Consider the following 26,714-nt stretch of genomic DNA (forward strand, 5'->3'; position numbering starts at 1 on the left):
GGGCCCTCAAGGAAACCCACACATGGCCAACATTAATGGAGTGCCCCTGGCCCAGAAACTGTAACAGGCCTTTTACCTATGTCCTTCCATTATTTCTTCAACTCATTTTCCAGATGAATACAACTAGAGCTCAGGGCAGTTAAGTAACTTAGTAAAGACTGGGCATCCAGCACTGGGCAAAACATGAGTATCAAAGATGAATCATCTTTGGAGATTCTGGCAGTATTTTCTCAGGCTGAGTGTAATGGATAGTGGAAAAATTGTCTGTATTATTTAGATAAATACAATGCAGTTCATCACTTAAAAAAAAAAAAAAGAGTGAAGCTGGTGTTCAGCCCAGGGCCATCTGAGACCAGAACAGTGTTTTCGACGTCATCATTCTGTCCTTTTGATGAACAATTCCAAGGTAATAAACATTCTGGCCTGGTGAAGAAAGAGTTTTGTGGAAAATGTGCCCGTCCAAACTGCCTTCTGTAAACTAGAGATAGGAATAAATGAGGGATAAGTAGATTCTGATGTTTTGGTGTTTGTCAGCTCATTTACCTCCTCGTTGGCATAATTACATCTTTGGATGGGAGACAGTCTAGAGAGGATATTAAGGAATGGGGTTCCAGAGTTAATCTGTCAGTGTTTCTGCCTTAAACCTTTCAGTTAATAACTATAGGAGTTTACTTTGGGCAAGTTTACTTTGTGTAATCCTGTTTTCTCATCTGTAAAATGGGAATAATTCTAATGGTTCTCTCATAGTGCTGCTATGAGAACTGAATGATATAATTATGCATGTGCTCAGCATAGGGCCTGCCCGGCACAGAGTATCACTCAATAAATGTTAGCTGATTGTTACTTTCATTATTGTTATCATCAACATCTTCAGCATCAAACGCCTTGGTGGAACTCAATATAAATTTGATGACTTCACCCATGCTGGCCTTACACAGTATCTTATCCATACTCCACACTGAATGTCTACGTGTTAAATAAATCAACACTGAGGTGCTTTAATTAGGCCTTTGGATTTATGCCAACAATTCCAAAAGATCTAGAAGAGAGTCACAATTTTTTTTTTCATTGAATTTTGTATGTGAAGTATTCCATTTCCTGGACAAAATAAGTTTGTGTTTAGACCCTTGCGCTTATGGTATCATTTAGTCTTTGAAAAACATACCCTTTGTTTTGAGTTTTATCGCTAGCAATGAAGGTTCTAGTCTTTGGAATGCACCCAGCTATTATTTAAGGATGCATACAGAAGAAAAAAACATAATTTGACCTACTTTCTGTTTATTACCTTTACATTTCTGGCAATAAGACACAGAAGCTGCAAAAACCTACACAATCACAATGTCATGTTTTGATTTTCTTCTTTTCTGCTATCCTTACTAGAGTTATTTTCGTCCTTCTTCCTCATCTTTTTCCCATCCTCTCTGCCCTTCAGTCAATTGAGTTAGTGCAATTGGGCTCTAACTTTGTGAATGTGAAGTGTTTTGTTTTAGTAATATCAATTAATAGGACTTTATACGCTAAAACCAATTTCCTGTTTTCATATCCTCTTCTTAATGTTGTCGGTGCTCAGGAAGTAATTATTTTAGTTCTCCGACTCACTGTTGTTATTGCCCTTTGAAGAGTTTTGTATCCCAAGCACCTAGCTCTGTTCTTACGGGGCACAGACTCTTAAATACAACTGCTTAATGTTCTTGAATCAAGGACTTTTGCTGCTTTAGGAAACAAAGCTCTTTCAACTTCTGCACTCCTTTAGGGTGGTTTGCGATGGGTAATTATGGCCTTAAGTATAGCTCAGATTAAAAAAAAAAATTACTTTAATCTTCTATTGTAGTTAGTTCTCAATGCATGTTTTCCACCAAACATACGATTAAAAAGCATGATATGAATATTTTTTAGTCTTGACGGTTTTTTTAAATCTGCAGCCTACTAAGTGACCTAAGTTGCTCAGACTCTGAAGGACGGTGAATTAGCAGGAGCAGGGAGCCCAAAGAGTGCAGAGCCTTCCCTGGACACATGAAACAATGGAAAGCTTTGGACTTGTTGGCAGGGAAGGTGCAGCATTTTCATATGCAGATTTTTTTTTTTAAGATTTTATTTGTTTATTTGACAGAGAGAGACACAGTGAGAGAGGGAACACAAGCAGGGGGAGTGGGAGAGAGAGAAGCAGGTTTCCCACTGAGCAGGGAGCCTGATGCGGGGCTCCATCCCAGGACCCTGGGCTCATGACCTGAGCCGAAGGCAGACGCTTAACCGACTGAGCCACCCAGGCGCCCCTCTTATGCAGAATTTATTTGCCTTTTAGAAACCTGAAGTCTGAGGACTAGATCGGCCACCTGCTTAGCCTTGAGGTTTATCAGTACTCTTAGACAATGTCTGCAGGCTCTAAGTGGTCCTTTTATGAGGAGGTACAGGGATCCATAGGAGATGAGAAAGCGAGCGAGAGGAAATGGAGTGAGGAGTAAGATGGAGTGACAGCCTTGATGGCCCAGAATGATCCTTCACCCACCATGGTGCCCTCGGGGAAGCAGTGAGCCACATCCACCTCTGCTCTGTGGAGGACAGTGATGAGGAGGATGCTAATTATGGCAGCTAGTGAGGGTCTCCTGTCTTAAAGGTGACTGGAAGAACTTTTAGCTTTGGTACCAGTTTGCATTTGTAGTATGGTACCCCCCATCTCATCCTTGATGATCATTCTTCTTCATTGTGATAGCCATTACCCTTTCCCGCCCCCCTCTGTTTAAGCCCTCTTTTCACTCTGCTAAGTTACTTATGTGATCCCAGATCCAAGACCACCTTTTAAAAAGGTTTGATGGAGGTGCCTGGGTGCCTGGGTGGCTCAGTCAGTTAAGTGGCTGACTCTTGGTATGGGCTCAGGTCATGATCTTGGGGTCCTGGGATTGAGGACCACCCACTGTTGGGGGGCTCTGCACTCGGCGGGGAGTCTGCTTGAGATTCTCTCTCTCCCTCGGCCTCCTCCTTCCCCTCCTACTCATACTCTCTCAAAAAGATAAATCTTTAAAAAATTAAAAAATAGGGGCACCTGGGTGGCTCAGTCGTTAAGCATCTGCCTTCGGCTCAGATCATGATCCCAGAGTCCTGGGATCGAGCCCCACGTCAGGCTCCCTGCTCGACAGGGAGTCTGCTTCTCCCTCTCCCACTCCCCCGCTTGTGTTTCCTCTCTCGCTGTCTCTCTCTCTGTCAAATAAATAAATAAAATCTTTAAAAAAAATTTAAAAATAAATAAAAATTTAAAAATTAAAAGGTTTGTTGAAATGCCATCCAGAGAGCAGTTGGTAACTGCACGTTCTCTCCCTCCACCTCCCTCCCAGCCCCCCTTATCACACTGCTGGATTCAGTTGGCTTATTTCATGATGCCTCTTGTATTATGTCATTTGCCAGCAAACATTCCAAGGATGAATGAAGGTATGTGACCTTCCTCCCTCCAACTATATAAGTAGCTTAAAATGTCTTTTATATTCAGCTGAATTTGTAGATTTCAAAGTGATAGATTTTTATATTCATCTTTAGATTTTATGTGTCAGTGGAATAGAAACCAATTTCCCCTCTTGTACATAATCACTTTTTAAGGTTTCTTTGTGTTTGCTGAAGTCATCCTAATAACTTAAAAGAGGAAAATGTAGCCACATTGTCCACAAAAAGAATATATATATGTCACTTTATTATTTTGGTAGATTACATGACATTTCTCTCATGCTTTCTGAAAAGTAAAGGCACACAGCAAATCAGGATCTCTTTTCTTTTACCAAGTATCAACAACATTGTGAGCTTAGTGCTTCTAGAACCCCCACTTTCCTAAACAATTAGATCCTCTTGTAGTTGTATGGCTTCAGCTTTCTGGCTATGCCTGATTTTACTCTTATTTTATGTTTGATTTAATACCAAGCCAAGTCAAGCCCCTTGGGAATGCTATCCATATGAAAGGAAAGTCTTCATAAGTCCCAGAAATTATAAATTGAATGGATAACTAATTATCACTTTCAATTACAGCTGTAATTGTAAGAGCACAACTAGAAAAACCAGATATTGGGCGCCTGGGTGGCTCAGTTGGTTAAGCGACTGCCTTCAGCTCAGGTCATGATCCTGGAGTCCCTGGATCGAGTCCCGCATCGGGCTCTCTGCTCGGCAGGGAGCCTGCTTCTCCCTCTGACCCTCCCCCCTCTCATGTGCTCGCTCTCCCTCATTCTCTCTCTCTCAAATAAATAAAATCTTAAAAAAAAAAAAAAAAAGTAGGGGGGCGCCTGGGTGGCTCAGTTGGTTAAGCGACTGCCTTCCGCTCAGGTCATGATCCTGGAGTCCCGGGATCGAGTCCCGCATCGGGCTCCCTGCTCGGCAGGGAGCCTGCTTCTCCCTCTGACCCTTCCCCCTCTCATGTGCTCTCTGTCTCAAATAAATAAATAAAATCTTTAAAAAAAAAAAAAAAGAAAAACCAGATATTGAATGTCAGCTTTCAATATTCTCTCTTATTTATTCGTGGTTAGAGGTTCATATTCTCAAGGAGCAAAGCACAAAATTTGTCAAACTGTTTATGTCACAACATTTACCTTACATAAAAGTCCTGTATAGTGTTGGGCTCTGAGAAGTAAAAAATTGGAACAACCTCAAGATTTAGAGCCGCCAATCACCGTCCCCCAAATGATTTTTCTTTCCTTCTCTTTATTATTTTCCCCCGGGAGTTTAGGTTATTTCTTCTGTGTTTACCAAAGAGTAAGTCGCCTATGTAGCAAATGGCTTTGTACTTAATATAGTCAATGTCATGTTAAAGTATAGGAAGAACGAACTCTTTTCTGTCTCTGGAATATAAACTATATGTCATTTAGCTGTTGTTTATTTCTTAAGACTTTACATGTGTAATTTATGACCGAAGGCTAAAGTCAATCTTTAGGAGTCTAAGAACAAGAAGACTTAAACCACTAGATTTCAGATGACATTCTAAATCTCTCACATCCATTATCCCGTTTTTCCTTCACAGCAAAGCCGTGCAAAGTTAAAAGTTTAGTAAGTTGCCCAAAGCACCCTGCTAGTCAGGTTGGCAGAACTGGGATCAAAACTGAGATCATCTAACTCTAGTACCTGCACTTTTTATTGTGTAATATTAGCTTCTAAAAGTTTTTCAGCCTAAGAGAGTGTTTAATGAAGTGCCACCTTAATTGTTTTGTTCTTATCTGAATCAATGCCTCTTTTAGCAGACTTTGGTTTTGATGAGCTTGAAAGGATGAGCGGATGAGGTGTCATAGTCCACTCACCATGCTAAGATAGATAGCTGGGATGGTATGCGTCACTTAGTAGGTGCTCACATTGTTGGATAAATGAATGGATGCCATGTGTGACTGATTGATGCCATAATATGGTTGTCTACCTGCACTCTTGAAGCTTTTGTGCCTACGATTATCTGTGTTATACCTAAGGCCATGCTCACATGGCCTTAATGGTCATAAAATTAATGGTCTGTTGTCTCCTCCAGTTTTTGTTTTCCATGATTCGGTCACATTTAAGATCATTTGCACCATTGAAGAGGGAATAGGATGAATAAGGACTATTTGAATTTAACCCCTTCATCTCAGATGCCAAATTTATCTTTTGAGCTGTATGTGGTGGAGAGCTGGGGAGGTGGAGAATGGAGCATGGCTATGACTTCAACTCTAGGTCTTGGTATTTAAAGCCTGGGGAGATTAAATTGGTAGTCAAATTTCCATTTCAATGAAAACTATTTTTTAAATTACTTTTAGCAATTCTGGAATTTGTTTGGATTTAGAGTGTTTTTCTGGATTTATTTATACCAGAGCCAATGTTTTCTATAATTCACAGTCCAAAGAGAAAGCAGTAGGTATTAATAAATGTTTACAGAACTGTGTATTTTCAGGTTGTAATTTAAGATACTGTTGCCAAAGTCAACTTGAGGATTTAAAAAAATCTCAGTGAACTCAGAAAAGTTTGCCAGAAATAAATAACTTCTCTACAAAATTTTATTATAGCATTATTGGATGTAGTGATACAGTAAATTTATATTAAAATTTGACTATCCACAATAGAACCACTATTTGTAGATATCGTATCGAAGTGTAATTGGCTTATCTCTTGGTCCAGGATGCATTCAGCATCTCCTGAACCCAAGAGTGCATTATTTACGAAGAACATTGCAGAACTACCACTGAATTAAGTGTATTTGTCTTTGTGGCCAACATAATTCATTTAGCCAAAGTGACTAGTTTATCACCATTTAAAGACAATGAAACACCCATATGAATCATAAAGTTAAAAGTTGGCAGGGGGACTCTCTTGATAGGGACCCACCTTTCTAAGACTTGGATATTCATGTAACCAGAATTACTCATAGCAAATGTACATGATAAATACAACTGTAACCCTAGATTGCATTTGTTGGTGTTGAGCCAGCAGGGATATGATGCTATTTGTGAAAAACCTAGAGAGGCTGCTGTCCTAGTTACCACTATTGATAAATGAGTTAATGTGATTCTCATTGGGTTGTGTTAGATTATTTTCCTAGTGATTTACAGAATTTTAAATTTCACATTTCAAAAAAAATTGCCAAGAATGATACTTAAAAAAAAACAACGTTTTATCTCTTTTTACCATCATTTCATAAATTGCAGGACAAAAAAATGTATACAGCATGTAGTCAACCTAACTCAACGGATTTGAATTCAAGAAATGGATGGATGAATGGACAACAAAAAAGTTGTGATGCTATCATTTCAGAATAAAGGAAAGGCTTTCAATGGAATATACTTAGTTTTAGGAAAGACTAGCTGCGCTGTCCTTCGTGTTCCAACTTCCCATGCCCCAGTAACCTCTTCATGACATATCACGAACCCACACCCTGGTTTAGGCAGAATTGTTGTATAGCCACTAAATAGTTCAAAGTTAGCTGTGTTCTGGACATACTGCTTATCTGACTACCCATCACAGACTATTCACTGCCAGTCTTTTACTGAGCACCTACTCTGGGCCAAACACGGTCATCTAGGATTTCAGGATGCCAGAATGATTAAGACACAGTCTGGGCCCTCAAGCAGAGTGACTTAGGTGGAAGAAAGAGATGGGCCCCCCACCACCAAAACAAACAAACAAATGATATGTGGTCTCTGTATTATTTTTGCAACTCTCTGAGTCTATAATTATTTCAAAATCAAAAGTTTAAAAACGAATGGATGTATGGCTATGGGACTAGCACTTTGCGGGCACTGGGACACATGACTACATGAAACCATGATCCCTGCCCCAGAGAGCCTAGAGTTGAGTGGACAAGGCAGAGAAGTGAACGGGAAATGCAGGCGCAGTGTGGTAAGTGCTCAGCGGGAGGTTATATAGAGGCTCGGACAATACCTGGAAGAGTATGACTTTAGATAGGGTAGGGGGGCTGAGGTCAGGCAAAGCGCCCCCCGAGGAATTGGTTAGCAGATTTGTAAAGTACATGGCACGTGGAAAGACTTTGGGACGGTGTGTGGACTAGCCATGTGGCATCTGGAGATTTATACTCTTTCCGAAGACATTTGCCCCTGTCAGATGGAGTCTTCAGGCTGTGGTGCTCCATGACCAGGACACCAGGCATGCTTATCTTATTGTTTCTCCTTTGCAGTGTCCAACAAGCACCCGTTCGTGGACAGCAACCTTCTCTACCAGTTCAGAATGAACTTCCGGCGGAGACGCAGACTGATGGAGCTGCTCAATGAAAAATCACCCTCCTCTCAGGAAACTCATGACAGTCCCTTCTGCCTGAGGAAGCAGAGCCATGACAATCGGAAATCTACCAGTTTTATGTCTGGTATGTCAGTTTCGTTGTGTATTGATCATGTGCATTTGCCTTTTGAGAACTAGTAGAGTAATACCTCACCTTTGTGAAATGCTGTTCTCTGGCACCTTTTTATTTATTCATAACAAGAAGTATGAAAAAAAAAAAAAAACCCCTAGCATGACCAAATTGTTCCTGGGCAGTCCATTTAGATGTTTTGAAGACCATTTTATCAAATTATGTTTTTTTGTGATAGAAGCCTTCTTAAGCTCTCATTCTACCTGATTTGCTTTTCATTTATAAACAATTCTTATATATCATTAATGATCCAGTGTTCTAAATCACAGCACTGAAAAGCTATATATTTTAATGGTGAATAAAGACTTAGGAGGGCATATTCAAGTAAAAGGCAACTGATTGTCAACCCGTCACGAAGCGGTGAGCCAGAACAAAGAAAAATTGTGAAAAGCAAGCAGAGGAGCTCATAAAGCCCAGGATGTCACATGGAAAGTCAAACAGTCCCATATTTACAGTGACCCCTACCAGAAATGATGCTGACAGGTGTTCGCAAAGATAACCCCGCTCAGCTGGAAAAGGTTAACTTGAGGTGCCTTCTGCGGAGGAAGCAGAGGTGCTTAAAGGGGTATCTTCAACTCTTCTGAAAACTTGGCATGGATTGACCTGAGAAACTGGTTGGCCTAAGGTTTGGACATTCTGGGCTTCAACCTGAAACTCAAGGCACAGTGAAATGTGTGTCTTGGTTATTTACGGCAGGTGGCGGTGAGAACACTTGCAGTTATATTAGACCTTTCTGTGCCCCCTGGCACTGAGCTAAGCTTGGTTGCATGAGTTTTCCTCTTTAATTTTCACTATATCCTAAGAGGAAGGACTTTTCTTATCCCCTTTTATGGGTGGAGAACCTGAGGCATGGAGCACTGGAGGGGCTTACCCAAGGTTACAAAGCTAGAAAGGGGTGGACGGAGCTGGATCTCGCACCAGTTCTGTCTTAACTCTAGTGCTTCTGTTATACTGTGTCCGCCCCCATCCCCCTCTCCCAGGCTCTGCAGATGCAGCTGGGGGGGAAGAAAGAATGAAGCAAGCAAGAGCCCCTCAGGGAAAGTGAGCATTAGCAGCCAGTCAGGAACCCAGTCTGTGCTCAGACACACCCCAGTCGTGTGTCCCCTTCAGGCTGCAGACTTCTGCAAGCGCAGAGTAACTGTTCCTGTTCTTTCTAGCACTAACATTTGCCTGTTTCTGGTGGGCCCGATAGACCAGAAAGTGACCATGATGAGGAGGAGGACAGAGGGGACGTGGTCACCATAAAAGCCAACATTTACTTTGTGCTTCCTGTGTCCCAGGCACTAAGCGGGGACTCTCCACGGCTTCTGTCATTTGACCGTACACCTTCCTCTCTCCTCTCCCTTGTTGAGAGCCACCCGCTCTGTGGCAAAGAGAACCAGATCAGAGCCCTGAACTGCTGCCTCACATACACTTCCAGCGCTAAACCTGTGGGGGTATTGTGTTTTAATCTCCCTCTTCCATGGCTCTGGGTGATCAGTGACTTCATATTAAATCAGGAGGCGTGGGGCGCCTGGGTGGCTCAGTTGTTAAGCATCTGCCTTTGGCTCTGGTCCTGATCTCGGGGTCCTGGGATGGAGCCCCACACTTCGTGGGAAGCCTGCTTCTCCCTCTCCCACTCCCCCTGCTTGTGTTCCCTCTCTTGCTGAGACTCTGTCAAATAAGTAAATAAAATCTTTAAAAAATATTTTTTAAATCAGGAGGCATTTATTACTGTCAATCTATTAAGCATCTAGCCAGCAGTTAATTTACATCTTTCTGGGGACTGCTCCTCCGCAGGTGCTCAGTCATTCTTGAAATAACATTTTATGTGCCTGAGTACGTTCCCATACATCATATAATCCACTCCTTGTACCAGTCCTGTGGGATTGCATTATTCCCACTTCACAGCTGGGGAAGTTGAGGCCCTGAGAACTGAAGCAAAGGGCCCCAGGTTATGCTACCAGTGAGTGGCAGGCTGCAATTCAAATTGCTTCTTTCTTTCTTTCTTTCTTTCTTTTCTTTTCTTTTTTTCTTTCTTTCTTTCTTTCTTTCCTTCCTTCCTTTCCTTCCTTCCTTCCTTTCTTTCTTTCCTTTCTTTCCTTTCTTTCTTTCTTTTCTTTCTTTTCTTTCTTTCTTTCTTTCTCTCTCTCTCTTTCTCTCTCTCTCTTTCTTTCTTTCTTTCCTTCCTTTCTTTCTTTCTTTTCTTTTCTTTCTTTCTCTTTCTCTCTCTCTTTCTCTTTCTTTCTTTCTCTTTCTTTTCTTTCTTTCTTTCTCTCTCTTTCTCTCTCTCTCTCTCTTTCTCTCTCTCTCTCTCTCCCTCCCTCCCTTCCTTCCTTTAGATTTTTTAATTTATTCATCTGAGAGAGAGAGAGAGAGAGCTCGCGAGCAGGGGGGAGGGGTAGAGGGAGAAACAGACTCCCTGCTGAGCAGGGAGCCCCATGCAGGACCTGATCCCAGCACCCTGGGATCACGACCCAAGCGGAAGGCAGTCGCTTAACCGACTGAGCCCCCCAGGCGCCCCAAATCCCTTTCTGAGTCCGAGGACCCGCCTGGCCGCATGCGGCGGCTGAAAGCCCGCCGCTCTAGGGCACCGAGGCCAGCGCCCTCACAGCTGCGTGTGTTTGCCGCCCGCGCAGTCAGCCCCAGCAAGGAGATCAAGATCGTGTCCGCCGTGCGGAGGAGCAGCATGAGCAGCTGTGGCAGCAGTGGGTACTTCAGCAGCAGCCCCACCCTCGGCAGCAGCCCCCCGGTGCTCTGCAACCCCAAGTCCGGTGAGCGAGCCCCGCTTCTGGCGGTGACTGTGGGCGGCGGGGCGGGTGTGCGGGCCGGGTCCCCCGGCGGCCGATTCTCACAAGGGGGAGGCTCGTGTGTGGGAATCTTGGGGCCAACGCCTGTGCAACGGAAGGGAAGCATGCAGGTTTGGGCAGAGGGAGAATCAGGCTGCCCCACGGACCCCAAGGGGAGCTCTGGGGTTGGGATGGCCCTTCAGAGTTGTCCCAGCTTGGGGTGAGGTGGCGAGGCCTTTCAGCCCTGGGGTTGACCAGTCATTAGATGTTGGCTGCCCCTGGGAGGAGGGCATGACCTTGGGCAAGGCAGCTCTCTTCAGAGCTGGTTCCAAAGACAGCTGAAGATATCAGCAGTCCCGGCAGCTGGGAGAAGCCCCTCAATCCTGAAGAGGGTTTCAGCAGATGCAAAGATCTTCTGGGTCCCAGCACCGCACCCCCCCCCCCCCCCCCCCCCCCCCCCCCCCAAAGAAGAGGCACGGTTCTGTGCAAACCCAACTCCCTCTGAAAATGACTCTTGGTGCCTTGCAGTTTCAAATCCTAGTCATCAACCTCCATGGCCTTTACCTTCCAGAAAAAAAAAGTCTAGGCTCAAAGGTGGTTGATGAGCTTGTGCTTAGAATCAGTTCTTCAGCCCACAGGTGCCTGTAACTCACGCAATACTACTAGCTTCTCATTGCCCCTTACCCACCTCTCTCCCAGGATTACATCACGTGGTCCATATTGCTAATAATCACTGCCTTGAAAACACCCTCAACTCCCTTTGTTTCGTGCCCTGTCCACCCTTAGTCCAGTATATCACTTTCAGGGAAGGGGCTTTGTTCCTTTGGCTTATGTTGTTCCCTCATCACCACATTTGGGGATATAAAGATGAAAGGTCATGACCCCTTCCCTCAGTGAACATATCATCTCTCTGCACATGTTAGCGAGAATAAGGACAAATAAGATGTTGATCAAAGAGCTTTAAGAGAAAACTGTTATCTAAGGCTGTTATCTAGGCAAGTGGGTATTTTACTTAATCTAACATTTTTTTTGCTACCTTCTGGAGGGTTAGCTGGAAGGATAAAATCATAACCTGCAGCACATGAATGAAGAAACTGGCTTCCACACGGACTCTGGCTGGAAAATCATTGAGCCCCCATATGCAACCAGCTTTTTCAATTAATAGAACCCTGCCGATAAGGTACAATGAGAAAGGAGAACTGTATTCTTAGAAACAGGTTTTTTGAAGCCTCTGATGGAAATCTGGCAGGTGTAACCTGAAGTCAGAAGCAGAAAGAGTTCAGTTTCAGGAAAGGGTCAGCCAGGCTAAAGCCATTTTGCTTGCTTTCGATTGCATACAATGGTGGCGTAAGAACAAAGTGTTAATTACTTAAATGAACTACATTTGCATTGTTTCCTCTTTCTCCTTGCCCCTTGGCTCAAAGGGAAAAGTTTGCTGATAAGCAGGCAGCAAAGAAAGGTCAGGTTGCCTTATTTGGGTCTCAATTATGGTCGTCTCAATTGTCTTAATCGTGGCTCATAAATCCTATGTTTTGCCCATATTCTGACAAGCTTCTCCCTCACTCTTGGGAGGGTTCCCAGGGTGCAGTGAGCTCATGTGTGATTTTTTTTCCCTCAAGCAGATAAGCAGGCCTTCACAGTAAGGCATTTAAAATTAATCATTATATTTACATCTGGATATAATGCCCTAAGCCAGCCAAAAAAAAAAAAAAAAAGAGCTACCAGATATTACCATGATTGGTGTCCTTGTGATAAGTAAATAACTTTCGAAGGACACAAAAAGAGAAAGCTAAAGGAAAATTCCATGGGCTTCAAGATTTCTATATTTTTCAACAGAAGAAAGAAATGGCACTATAATAAATATTTTAATTTATAATTCATTTTATTTTATTAGTATGGTGGTCAAATATTATAGTACAGTGTGATTCAAAACCAGGATGAGCTATCATCTCTCACCTGTTTAGAATGGCTATTGTCAAAAAGACCAAAAATAACAAGTGTTGGCGAGGTTGTGGAGAAAAGGAAACCCTTGTGCACTTGTTGGTGGGAATGTAAATTGGTGCAGCCACTGTGGAAAACAGTATGGGGGGGGGGTCCTCAAAAAACTAAAAATAGAAGTATCATATGATCCAGCAATTCCACTTCTGGGTATTTATTCAACGGTAGGAAAATGCAAGCTTGAAATGTTATCCACACCCTCATGTTCGTCACAGCATTATTTACAATGGCCGAGACATGGAAACAACCTAAGGGTCCAGGGATGGATGAATGGATACAGAAGATGAGGGATATATATACACAACGGAATATCATTCAGCCATAAAAAAAGAAGGAAATCCTTCCGTTTGCAACAACATGGATGGATTTTTGGGGGCATTATGCTATGTGGAATAAGTCAAACAGAAAGACAAATATGTGGTCTCACTTATATGTGGAATGAAAAGGGAAAAAAAAAACAGACTCGCATATACGGGGAACAGATTGGTTGTTGCCAGAGGAACGGGTGAAAATGGTCAAACAGTACAAATTTCCCGTTATAAAATGAATAAGTCCTGGGGGTGTAATATATAGCATGGTCACCATAGTTAATAATACTGTATTGTATATTTAAGAGTTGCTAAGAAAATAAATCTTAAAAGTTTTCATCACAAGAAAAAAAGTTGTGACTGTGAGTTAATAGGGTGTTAACTGGACTTATTGTGGTGATCATTTCACAAAAATATATACATATATTGAATCATTGTGCTGTAACCTGACACTAATATAATTTTATATGTCAATTATGCCTCAATAAAAAGAAAGAGAATGTATATTAAAAGAAGTGGTCAGTATTGTTGTCAAATATTACAGTGCAATGTGCTTTCTATATCCAAATTCATACACCCAGAAGTGGTTATGGGGGAGGGGGAAATTGTCTGATAGAGAATTAAAAGGACTCAGTCCTCAACCATGGACTTCTTCTCTTACCTCCTGTTCATCTGAGAGGTTCTTTTCTTGATATTCGATCTACTCCCTCTTTTGGGGGGAACGTAAATTCATGTTCTCTTTTGTGAGCTTTCTGAAAGCAAAAGTCATCATCCCAGCCGCCTATCATCTCAAGGAGAAACACTTCATTGCCTTTAACGGAGAGGGGGTCTGTTAGGGCCAAGTTTCCTGGTGGACCACTTTTTCTTTTTCTGTTGCACCCTTGTTCCAGGACTGGCCCCTGACCTCTGAATGCTGTCAGCCAAGGGAATTGAAGCCTGGCACTTTGCCAGGTTAGGGGCTTGGCCTTGGCCCCTTACGTTTCTTTGTGATACCCAAGTTCATGATCTCTGTCTAACTGGGTTAGGAGGCTCCCTGGCTCCCCATCTGCTGGCTCCTCTGGGTGGCTGTAGCAGTCCCCTCTCTAGTTCTTAGTGAGCACAGGATGAACGGAGAAGGTCCTTACAGTGGTCTCCCTCTCCCCTTTCTGTGGTGTCAGTTACCCAGGTCAACCACAACCAGATAGCAGATAATCCTCCTTCCCACATAGCGCCAGGAGGTCAGCGTAGCCTAAGGCTCTGTCATAGGGCCTGTGTGATTCACCTCAACCTCCTCTCATCATGGAGGCATTTTATCATTTCATATCATCACAGGAAGGGTGAGTCCAGGACAATAAGATATTTTGAGAGAGAGAGAGAGACCACTTCATATAACTTTTATTACAGTGTATTGTTATAATTGTTCTATTATTAGTGATTGGTGTTAATCTCTTACTGTGACTCATTTCTACATTAAACGTGATCCTAGATATGTACGCTGAGGAAAAAACATAGTATCTCTAGGGCTCAGTACAATCTGTGGCTTCAGGCATCCACCGGGGGTCTTGGAATGTATCCCCTACAGATAAGGAGGGACTACAGTACTGTCAGGTTTTTAGGCAGCCAGCAAGTCAGGGATTGGCTGCTGGCTTCGCCATCTTGGTGGGCCACAGCAGCCAGCTGATAAGAACCGATGTCTTAGGACAACTCACCACTGCCTTCTGGAGATTTTGAGCCCATTCTTCTGCTCACAGAGAGGGCAGAGCATGGGACGAGCCATGTCACAGTGGCTGATGGGCATGGGCATCCAATGGCTGAGTTTGAATCCCAATTCTGCTACCCAGGAGGGCTGAGACCTTGGACAAAGCTATTTAACTTTCTAAACCTCTGGTTTCTCACTAATAAAATAGGGACCATGAGGAAGCTAGCTAAATAGCTTTTGTGATGACTAAATGAGATAATGTATCTGGAGCACCTAGCACACGCTAAGTATGCATAACATTTCTCTAGCATCATTCCTCGGGGCAAAAGGCAGTGAGTGTGTCCATGCAGTCTGGGGTATTGGTCAGGAAATAAGTAAAGCTTCTGCGAGTGGGATGTGTGCGGTATGTTGTGAGGGGTTAGCTCTTGAAACATGGCTATCGGACCTCTAGCGTCAAGTCTCTCTCTTAACCTTGTCCTGTTGAATACGTATCAGGATTCAAAAGAAAGAAGTGTGAGCACTAGAAACGTTTTCTTTTTCTTTTTTTTTTTTTAAAGATTTTATTTATTTATTTGACAGAGAGAGACATAGCGAGAGCAGGAACACAAGCAGGGGGAGTGGGAGAGGGAGAAGCAGGCTTCCCGCAGAGCAGGGAGCCCGATGCGGGGCTCGATCCCAGGACCCTGGGATCATAACCTGAGCTGAAGGCAGACGCTTAACGACTGAGCCACCCAGGCGCCCAGAAACCTTTTTCTTAATAGAAAAATGTCACCCCACTCCTGTGCCACTTCTTTCCATAGCTCTGTAAATTGGCTTAGGGTTATTCATGGCTACTCATGTTTTCCGTCTCTGTTTGGCTAGACTATACACCGTGAGGCAGGGATCTTCACCACGCTTGTTCGCAGACAGTCATATATGAGGCATTCAGCATATATCCGCTACATGAGAAGGGTTTGCACCTTGACCTCGCATCTGTCTTACAGTGTTGAAGAGACCCGTAACTTCTGAGGAACTCCTGACTCCCGGGGCTCCGTACGCAAGGAAGACATTCACGGTAGGCTCCTCATTTGGGTTTTTTCAGGCTCGTTTTCTGTGCCGTGTCAACATGTCAGTGTACCAGTGTGTAGCTTAGGGATAGAATTGAAAAACCTTCTAATTTTCCTTTTGTCTTTGGCATTATTCTAATAGTAGATTTTCTTGACCCTTGGACACTAAAATGCATTAGGACTTGACATGATTTATGATGAATACAGCATTTTAAGCTCCTTTTGATGTGCCCTTAAGAAAAGATTTCCACTATATACTTAGTCTGATATAATTACAGACTTTAAGGCAAATGGCAGGGCAAATAATGCCAATAATTCTTTCTGTGTTACGGTTAATCCCCAAAACCATTTAAGACATTAGAGGAGTCTTTAGGGGAAAAAAGAAAACAATGGGATAATCTGTTCTACCATAAGGAATGGTGCTTTTGACAATGCTGAGCATGTCTTGAGTTACACAAGCACTGGATTTTGGAGCATTGCATACCTATGAGCACCTCCTAGCCACCTGCCCCTTCTTGGAGGTCCTCCAGCCTTCCTTCTAGAACTACTAGCCCCGCAGGCTTTCTTCAGACAGAATCCAAGTGCTCTGATTGACAGCACCTCACCCACTCTCCATCCCCCACCTCTTTCTCTCAGTCTCTGCACAAAACCACATCAATGTGCTCTTGAAAACACTTCTCCTCTTCCTTCAGTCTTCTAACTTTTGGGGGCGCCTAGGTGGCTCAGTTGGTTAAGAGTCAGTCTGCCTTCCACTCCGCTCATGATCCCAGGGGCCTGGAATCCCACATCGGGCTCCCTGCTCAGCAGAGAGTCTGCTTCTCCCTTTCTCCATCTACCTCTCCCCCTGCTCATGCTCGTGCTTGCGCTCTGTCTCAAATAAATAAATAAAATCTTTAAAAAAATCTCCTAACTTTTGTTTTATTACCTCAGGGACAAAAAAAGAAAAATCTTTCCCCACCCATTCAGGCTGCAAATATTTGTCAAGGACTGCTTCACATTCTGGGCACTGAGGAGTTAAAATAAAGATGGGCCCAGTCATAGCCAGTCAATATGAAAAAAGCCCTGGAACTATGTCTGTATCCGGGGAAAAGGTAAACTATACTTTTGGAAGTGAAATTAGGTATAAGAAACTAGTAATACTAGCAAAGCCTAAAGCCAATGAAGGGCCTAAACATCTGTTTGAGAATGTTCACAAAAATTGCATTTTCTTTCCCGCCTTGCCTCAGTCTCAAGCATTCGAGAAACAGTTGATTATGTTTGCAAGTTTTTTGGTTTCTTTTTGGTTTTAAATGTAAATGCCAGCATTGCCAGTAATTGTGAGTGTGTGTCTTCTGCATTTCAGTTAGGGTACGTATTAAAGACGTGTCTGGGAGCTGCCCAGGGAATGTAACTGCCCCTTCTAATGATTCTATAGGAAAAGGCACCCTCCGGTTTCAAACCACTTTTGGAATAGCACCTACTTGTAAATTGTGAACTTTATGTACTTACTCACTTACTTTTCTTGGTAGAGAAAATTGTGTTTCAAGAAAGCCAAAACTCTCATAAATTTCCCACTGTTAGTAATTTAAATTGTTCCTTTGGACTTCAAGGATGTAGCAAGGTCACCAAGAAAGTATCATTTGGATCCAGGGGAAAAAGAATAAACTTGGAACAGAAATGGGGTCTGGAGAGAAATTTCAACCATGTTTTCACGATCGTCTAAATTTTCCACTGGAGTCTGCTATCACATTGCATAGCAGCCTAAGAAAGAGGCAATCTGCCAGTTATGTATTGAGTACGCCCTCACAGAACAAGCTTATTTCTGCCAAACAGGTATTGCTTGACCCCCTTTTCTGCATCGATACGCCTGTGTTTGTGATAGAAGCAAAGTGTTCTGTTCTCCCAACAAGGTTCAGATGGAGCAGAGAAGAGATATGTCAGGGCACACACTTAATCCGGGGCTGGTTTTCTTTCTCTTGGAAGGACAGGCAAATTGCCAGAGACCGTCTGCTGATTAATAATTGGGCTTTTCCTCTCCAGATCGTCGGTGATGCTGTTGGCTGGGGCTTTGTGGTTCGGGGAAGCAAGCCGTGCCACATCCAGGCCGTGGACCCCAGCGGCCCGGCTGCGGCAGCAGGAATGAAGGTACCTCCAACTGGGCAACGTCTGAAAACCTCTAGCCTCCTTTCATTGTCGGTGCCATCTGTACCTTCTCCCCCCGAGTGGTTTGGTCTCATCTGGGTCAAGTTTCCTTTCCCCTTTCTGAAGAGGGTTGAAGTGAAGCCAAGAGTGTGATGCAGCGAACAGGGAGAAAAAGGTTTCCTGTCACTCTGACAGGGCTTCATTGGTCTCCAGCCCTCCCTTGAGTTTTTCTCATCTCTCCCCTTTAACCGATACTGAGTTTGAACATAAAATAGTTGCTTTTTTGCTCAAGTCTTATATAACTCTACAGCTTCGGTTCTATACAAAGCGTATTCCGGGGGGATTTATGCAGCCAGGGAGCATGCTTAGACCATGTGAGGCAGCAGTGAGCTAAAGAAAACAGAAGTCATGGGATTTGGAAGAGGAGATCTGGATTCCCATTTTGGTTCTGCTAATTTCTAGCTCTTTGACTTTGAACGAGCCCTGTAACTATCTCAGAGGCTGTTTCATCCTCTTTCAAATAACAATCGTATTTCCTTCTGTTGTTTTATGGATTAAGTATGTAGAAACATTTTATATAATGTGCAAAGAATGACACAAACATCAAACAAGTTGAATGAATCATGGAATATTTTTGAAAATAACTTTTAGATATTTTTTGGTACTAAAGTAATGCATATAGAGTCAAGAAAATGTAGAAAATACAGACCAGCGGGAAAAATAATGATAATTGCCTGTAATATTTTGTAACTCAGAGATAACCACTATTAACATTAACTTTAAGCAGCTTTATTGGGGTATGATTGACATACAATAAAGCGTAGTCCTGTTCACGTTTTGATTTATATTCTTCCAGACTCCTTATATTATGTATACACATATACACACATACATATGTATATATGTATATATATCTATACATTGGTTTCTTTAAGCTTTTTAAATTGAAGTATAATTAACATACAATGTTATATTAGTTCCAGGTGTATAGCATATTGATTTGACAATTCTATAGATTACTCAGTGCTCACCAGGGTAAGGGTAGTCACCATCTGTCACATTGTTTTTATTTATACAGAAATATCATGTAAGAGGATGTGAGAGCATGGTTTTCTGCTTCAAAACACCTTTACCTGGGGTGTCTGGGTGGCTCAGCCAGTTGAGCGTCCAACTCTTGGTTTTGGCTCAGGTCATGATCTCATGGTTGTGGGATCGAGCCCCATGTCAGGCTCTGTGCTCAGTGCAGAGTCTGCTTCAGATTCTCTTTCCCTCACCCTCGCCCTCACTCTCTCTCTCTCAAATAAATAAAATCTTAAAAAAAAAAACCAAAAACACCTTTACCTAGCCCAGTTTTCTTTTGTCATCTGTAAAACATTCCACAAAGGACACTTAGGTCTTGATTATCTGGGCCCATGGAAGGATGCAGAAGGCTTGAAAGCCACAGATCATTCCTCTGCTTATTTCTTCAATACTCTCATCCTCTCCCATCATCAGTCCTTTTCCTGGACCAGTAAACCAGGAAAGCAATAGGCATGACTTGGATGTTCACAGCTCTGATGTCCAGCACTTACCCTCTGGCGCTGATGTTCCCACTGGAAAAGAAAGCTGGGCAGCAGAGACCAGCTCCAGGGTGCACGGAGCACAGATTACAGGCAGCCTGAGTGATCGGTGCTGCAGGATTAGGGGTTGACTCTGCGCCCTGATTTGAACACCTCCTTCAGGGGCTCACCAGGTCCTGTGCTCTGGACAAGTTGCAGAAGCCTTGTTGTCCAGGGCCGTCTGTGTGATAGGCCCTTCCTCCCTCCTCGTTCTGCAGCGGGCACAGCACCAAAGGACCTTGGAGCAGGAAAGTTGGCGAGGAGCATGAAGGGCGAGCATTTGTATCTGTGCCAAGGCTGAATTTGTCATTTTCTAATGGAACTCTTGGCTGGGGGAAGAGTTTTATATTTTATTTCCACAGCAAAGCACCTAGTATAAATTATTTTTGGCAGAGCATGCACTCACTCACATGGGGCTTTGACTTAAAGCATTGTTTGCTTTGGGGAAAGCAATGGATTTACACTGCAGCTAAAGACCTTGTTGTGCTTGGCCACGTAATTGATTTTAGTCTATCTTTATCAATTAACATGAATAACTGTTCTAGGCATTGTCAATCGATCAGTTAATTAACTCCTTAATGTAGATACTCTGATAGGTGGGTAACCTGATATATTTTTTCAATTTCATAAGCTACTATTTCATATGGTTTATATTCTCAGTTTCTTAAGGGGTGTGCAATGGTTTTCATATATTTTAGAAAGGTACAGAATTTATTAGCATAGCATTTCCAAAGTTGTATTATACAGCTCTCTGCTCCAGCAAAATATCCTGACCTGAGGTTCTGTGATCAAAACTTTGATTGATTGATTGATTGATTGATTGATTTAAAGAGAGAGATTGTATACGTGTGTGCCCACGAGCTGTGGGAAGCAGGGGCAGAGGGAGAGAGAGAGAATCTTAAGCAGGCTCCACCTCCAGCACGGAGGCTCCATCTCACAACCCTGAAATCATGACCTGAGCTAAAATCAAGAGTTGGACATTTAACTGACTGAGCCCCCCCACCAGGTGCCCCTGTAATCAAAACTATTTCAAACTACTGTGCACTTTAGCACCCTGTCAGAAATTCACAAAGCGCATTAGCATATTAAAAATTCTGTCAAGTCCAGCAGGCAAAAAACTTGTTTAAATTGTCTAATACAGCTTTTTATCATTTAATAGAAACACTCAAATGAAATCTTATGATTGTTAAGATATAGCATTAAAACTGTTCAAAGAGGGGCACCTGGGTGGCTCAATCAGTTAAACGTCCGACTCTTGATTTTGGCTCAGGTCCTGAGATCAAGCCCCACATTGAGCTCTGCACTGAGCACAGAGCTTGCTTAAGATTCTTTCTTTCATTTTCCCTCTGCCTCTCACCGCTGGCTCTCTCTCTCTTAAAAAAAACCAAAAGAACCAAAAAAAAAGCAAAACAAAAACTGTTCAAAGAAGCTGCTTTTGGCCAAAGTCTATATTGGGATGAATATATAGAGATATATTTTTGAATTGTATTGCTGGTTGAATGCAAAAGACAGAGAATACCATACCCTTCCATATAATTTAACTGTGTATATTCATTTAAATTACTTAAGGGGCACCCCACATCGAGCCCCACATTGAGTTCCTGTTTGGCGGGAAGCCTGCTTCTCCCTCTCCTACTCCCCCTGCTTGTGTTCCCTCTCTCTGCCTCTCTCTGTCAAATAAATAAATAAATAAAATCTTTAAAATAAATAAATAAATAAATAAATAAATAAATTACTTAGCACATTATTTTCTCACAGAAAACACTGAATTTTTTCCTATTTTACCGTATTTACTTGCCCTGGAATAACTCCACTTACATAAAAATCCATTTGTATAATCCAGTCCTATAGGCTTGTTTCCAAAAGGCTGTTGCCCTTTGCCCTTGTCCCGGAAAACTACAGGGAAGTGTATCTGGTTGTGCCGAGCTCTGGGAAGGTGGGACCAGGGACACCACCCTGTGGGAGCTTATCCACTGACCTGGGCAATGATTGACCTGCTTGGTCTGGGTGGTAGAAAGGATCCAAAATTCTGGCCAGAAGCCTCCTTTTAGCACCTGTGACTGGCAGGAGTGGACTCAGGATGATGTAAAGTGCCTCACTTTGTCTTCAGGGTCACTGTCTCTGTGGAACCCCAGGCTCATCCCTCAAGTCAAGCTCCTGGTTTTCTCCTGCTTTCTGATGTGGACACAGCCTTGTGCCTGAGCCTTTGTGACTGTGGCTGCTGAATTTCACTACTTTACTTGCTAAAACGGAGATCATCTTGTAGCTAAGTTTCTCATAGGTACCATTTCTCTCTCTTATTTCACCTTTCTATGGGGATCGGAAAGTTTTAAGATGTGGGCCACCAGCATGTGGACAGGAGAGACCCCAAACTGAAGAAACTGAGGGCCACTTTCACTGGTTAACACGTCTAGACCTTCCCAGACCCAAAGGAGAGCTCCTTGCCTGGTTTAAATGACATCCTTAATCCATCATGAGAGGAGACCTTCATATTTGTATTAACATTTACTTCTCTAGAACGTCTGGAAGAACTTCAGAGAATATGTGTCCTTTGGGAGAGTGATAAGGGATAAGTGATAAGTGGGGAGAATTCTAGATTGGAGTAGAGACATCTGAGACCTTTGTGCCTGGGCCACCTAGCCCCATGGCCCCACAGCTCTCATGCCTGTCTCTCTGTACCGCTGACTGAGGTAGGTGGGGCTGGATCAGGACTGGGCTGCAGGGTGGGATTGCTGAGAGGCAGGGCCGGGAGCATATAAATGTGTAGAGCGTGCGGTGGTGGTGGGGGGGGGGTCAACCTGACCTCCGTTGTAAGTGGAATTGAGTTTTAGATGTTTTGATCAATTATTAGAGTTTTATGTGATCTCAAGCTTGTTTGTAAAGTTTGTCTTTAGTCTGTTTCTCCCCTTCCCTTCTGATGACTTGCTCTCCATGCAGTAGGAAAATATTTGTTCCCAGAGACCTAAAAGGAAACGGATGTTGCAAGAGGCCCCAAACTATAACTTTATTTTTAGTTTTGTCTGAATCAAGACACTCATAAAAAAAAAAAAAAGAGAGAACAATTAGTTGCATCTTTCAAGATTTTTTTTTTTTTTTTAAATTTATTTTTTGACAGAGAGACAGCAAGAGAGGGAACACAAGCAGGGGGAGTGGGAGAGGGAGAAGCAGGCTTCCCGCTGAGCAGGGAGCCCGATGTGGGGACTCGATCCCAGGACCCTGGGATCATGACCTGAGCCGAAGGCAGATGCTTAACGACTGAGCCCCCCAGGCTCACCTAGTTGCATCTTTTCTAAGAAGTTTGCTGTTTTGTCTCATAGGACCCCCTCCTCGCTCCTGTGCCTACAAAACAACAGCTGTAGAGTCATTAAAATTCTCACTTGATCTAGCGTCTTTGAATTTGGAGCTGTTTTTCTTGTGATTGTTCTTTTGCTTAAAAAAATGAAACCTGCAAACCTCTGACTTAGAGGGCCTTTCACTGGGCATTACAACTCTAGAATGGACCATGAAATACGGGAATCATCAAAAGCTTAGTCAACCATTCAGCATTCAGTGCATTTTCAACTAGAAGAGGTTGTTTGCTACATTTTCTCTTTGGGAACTCTTCACACATCATTTAGGAATTCCATAGCAGTAAACTATGGTTCATTTCAAGGCAAAGAGTGGGAAGGAGAAAAGAAGAGAAGGAACTCTAATTTACTGAGTGCTGTATGCCTGACACTGCACCATACGAGGCCCTTTCTGTACATGAGGCCATTTACAAGACCAGTGCTCTAACCCCTGAGCTATGGAGCCCATAAGGCCATTTAATACCGGCATATGAATACTGAAATCCTAGAGGAAGAAACCGTTCCAGGAGGAATCATTCTTTTTCTCCCCTCTTTTCTTCTACTTTGAAAAGAAATAAAGTTTCTTCAGCAAGACTGCAGGCTGCCATCTAATGACCACTTAAACATGGCTTCACGTCACAACCTTGAATGACATCCTTTTTTTAATCACATCAAGTTGAATCCCATTTCTGGACTACATTGTCTGTCATAACAAATGATCCTCTAGTATCTGTCCTCCAGTGTAGACAGGGCAGAATTTTTACATTTCACAAATACATCATGCTTGTATCTATGTCTGCCTTCAAATAAATCTAATCAAATGACCCTGGCACTTAAGATCCTCTGATGGCTCCCCATTACAATGAGGATAAGGTCCAGATGCCTTCCTGGGGACTACAGTGTCCATGATCTGGACCCTGCTGAGAATAACATTATTTCCTACCCTGTTTTGCTTATATAAGGCTCTGTTGGCCTTGCGTCTATCGCTCCCAAATACCAAGTTTTCCTGCCTAAGGCTGGATGTCTGGCTCTACTGTTGTCATTCAAGTCTCAGATTAAAGGTCAGTTTTTCAGAGTAGCTTCCTTAAATTCCCTGTGATATTCTTTATCTTCCTTCAGTTACTCTTTCTCATTACTACCCTGTCTTAGGTTTTCAAGACATAGCATTTATCAGAATCTGATAATGATACTTGTATGTTTATTATCTATCTGTCTCTAGTAGCTCCATAAATGTCAATCTGTCTTAACTACTATATTCCCAGCACTTAGCACAATTCCTGGCATTTAGTAAGTGCTGGGAAAAATCTGTGCTTCCATAGAAAGGCTGAGGAATTCACCCATTGAGCACCTGCATTGTGTTCCCACACATGTCATATGCATTCTCTATTTTATTGTTCTTACAACGTTTGAAGGTGGGAAGGAAGTGTTCTTCCAGCTTTGCGAATGAGGAAACTGAGGCCCAGTTAATCTCTTTCCCAAAGTCACCCAGTCTATAAATGTCAGAACTAAATTCAAACCTGGTCTCTCTGCCACAAAGCCCTACTAGATGCTTCCTACTGCATTATTTCATAAAATACAAACCCACGAGGCAGAGCCCAATAGACGGTGTATCCTAATAAAACCTTGAACTCCTGCAAATTGCTCATGGATACATGACCTTTGATGTCTCTTGTGGGAAGAATTTGTATTTCATTCCAAATGAATTGTTAGGGCAGTCACATGTTCACCTGTGTTGGCTTGAAGATCAAATAAATAATTTTTATTCTTGGCACCAACCTCTCACTTGGGTCAGTGCTAGATCTTACAGGGTCACCCAAGTGAAAGATGCAGAATATTTACTTGTGTTAATTTAATCAAATACTTGTCAGGGCAAACCATTCAGCCTTCACACTGTGAAGAAATTTGAGCCGTATTTACAAATAAGGAACAAAAGATATCCTTGCTCTTTTCTGGAAAGTTTCTTTTTTTCTGGTGGGAATAATTAAGTCCTGTGAGAAACAGTATTCAAGTTTTCATGCAACCCATGCCAACAATCGGGAGGGATTTCAAGACTCCTGGCTTCTTCTCTTGTTTCCTGCTGTGATGAATTGATGGATGTGGACTTATGGGGCCTCTTTTCTCTTTGTTTGTTTCTTTGTTTGTTTATATAGAAACAGAACTATCTGAGTCAGAGTAAGGCATGAGTGGTCATTGTGTTCTTTTTTTACACCTTTCAAAAACTCCTACTTCTTATATGGAAGAAAAAAGTAAAAATCCTGCTTTTTGGACTTTCTTCCTCATAGCAACAAACCTGTATCCCTCATGGACTTTTCCTTCTGAGCCAAGAGAGGCCAGGTTGGGCAAACCATCTGAAGTTCCTAATTAATTTAGCCAAGACAGTTCGGGCATTCAAGTAGCAAATTGTGGGGTGATGGTCAACACAGATGAAAAAAATACATTCTGTTAACTGTATTAAAGGTAGTTTTTTCCAGTTGAGTTCAGGAAAATCATGTGTGGGAATAAAAAGTGATGTCTTATGTACCATGCCATATTGTCCCTTAGTTGGCAGAAAGCAGTAGGGTTAGTGTCCCTTTGCTCATCATTAGGTATGACTAGGGTGTGGGGAGAAATGACCACTTTGCCTGCGGTGCCTGCCTGCACAAGAAGCCACCTCTCAGGGCCTCAGCTCGGACCCCTTAGCTGTTCTGTGCCCTTCCCTAGCAGGGAGTGGTCTTCACGTCAGGCTCTGACAGCCTCCCAGAAGACAGGGCAACTCCACACAGTTCTTTGTTCAGTTGGTATTGACCATCTGCTGTACACCAGACACTATGTTTGGCCTTCATAGGATTTTCGGTCTAGAGGAGAGAGACATTAATCAAGTAATTCCACTCTTAAATATATAATTATAAACAGATGAGAGCTATGAAGAAAAGCACTGGAGTTTCTAATTTTTGTAGGATGGTGGGAAGAAATGACAGGGAACACTTCCCCCAGGAAAAATGCTTGAGCTGAGATCTAAAGAATGGATAGAAGTCAACTGAGCCTGAGTGTGTCTGTACACTTAGTGAATGTGTGTGTGTGTGTGCATTATGCACACATATGTGTTCACGTGTGTAGTTACATCCACACACGCACAAAGGGTTTATTCCATATAGAAGAAACGCAGAAAGGACCATGGTTCCTTGGACAAGAATGGAAGCCATGACTAGACTACAGTGTGAAGAGAATTTTGGAAGCAGGGGTAGCAGTGAGTTAGGGCAGAGTGTTTCTTAACTTATTTGTTATTATCTTTCCCTTAAGAAGCCCTTTTAAGACATTTTTCCCCCTAATCATCCCTCGCACAAAATTTGGACTACACAGATACACTGTATTCCTGTTTATATACTCTGTCATGTATGTGTGCGTGTGTGTATGCTTTATACATAAAAAGAGAAAGATTTTTTCACACTCCCCTTTGGGGCAGTTTTTCCCCTTTGGGAGCTACGTCACCCCTAATGAGAATGCGTGAGTTAGGGAAGGAAGCTCAAGAGCTTTATAAAATTGTGTTAAATTTAATCATAATGGTCATACAACCAAATAGACAGCTTTCAAGTGTATAGTTTGATAAATTTTGTCAAATGTACACACCTGTGTAACTACCTTCAGAACACAGAACATTTCCAGCACTCCAGAAAGTTCCCTCATGCCTCTTTCTAGTCAATCCCCCCCACCACCAGAGGCAACCACTCTTACGATCTCTGTCACCAGAAATTAGTTTAGGTTTTTAGAGTCAGACAGAACTCCTGGCTGTATGCCTCATGTCTCTGTGATGTTTGGCAAATTATTTCATTTCTCTGGACCTTTTTCTCATCTTGTAAATGAGGAAAGATGCAGAGTCTTCCTCACAGGGTTGGTGAGGGAGGTATGCTGCCCTTCCCCCTTCCCCACAGTATGAATACACGGGCACCTCTAAGAGGGGTCCAGCGGGATCAGGCTTATAGCATAAGGATCACTTCAGGCCTAGAAATGCTTCCAGTTGCCTGAGCTCTGGCCTTTCCAGTCTG

General features: G+C 42.8%; 1 protein-coding gene across 3 annotated transcripts in view; it reads left to right on the forward strand.

The window, feature by feature from the left end:
• Positions 1-26,714, forward strand: part of DEPTOR (DEP domain containing MTOR interacting protein) — a 123,362-nt gene that overhangs the window by 76,828 nt on the left and 19,820 nt on the right. The window contains exons 5-9 of one of the 3 annotated variants that reach the window (XR_004680545.1): positions 7,619-7,804; positions 10,468-10,602; positions 15,585-15,655; positions 17,667-17,771; positions 21,477-21,647. Coding sequence is in view for 2 of the 3 variants with exons in the window: in XM_035011830.1 (XP_034867721.1) it covers positions 7,619-7,804; positions 10,468-10,602; positions 15,585-15,655; positions 17,667-17,921 (647 nt within the window). In the remaining variant the exon portion in view is untranslated. Of the gene's footprint in view, positions 1-7,618; positions 7,805-10,467; positions 10,603-15,584; positions 15,656-17,666; positions 18,614-21,476; positions 21,648-26,714 lie in introns of those variants that run through there. The other 2 variants (XM_035011830.1, XM_035011831.1) reach the window with 2 other exon arrangements.

Source organism: Mirounga leonina, unplaced genomic scaffold (genome assembly GCF_011800145.1).
Source record: "Mirounga leonina isolate KUSES-001 unplaced genomic scaffold, KU_Mleo_1.0 Mir_165, whole genome shotgun sequence".
NCBI lineage: Eukaryota > Metazoa > Chordata > Mammalia > Carnivora > Phocidae > Mirounga > Mirounga leonina.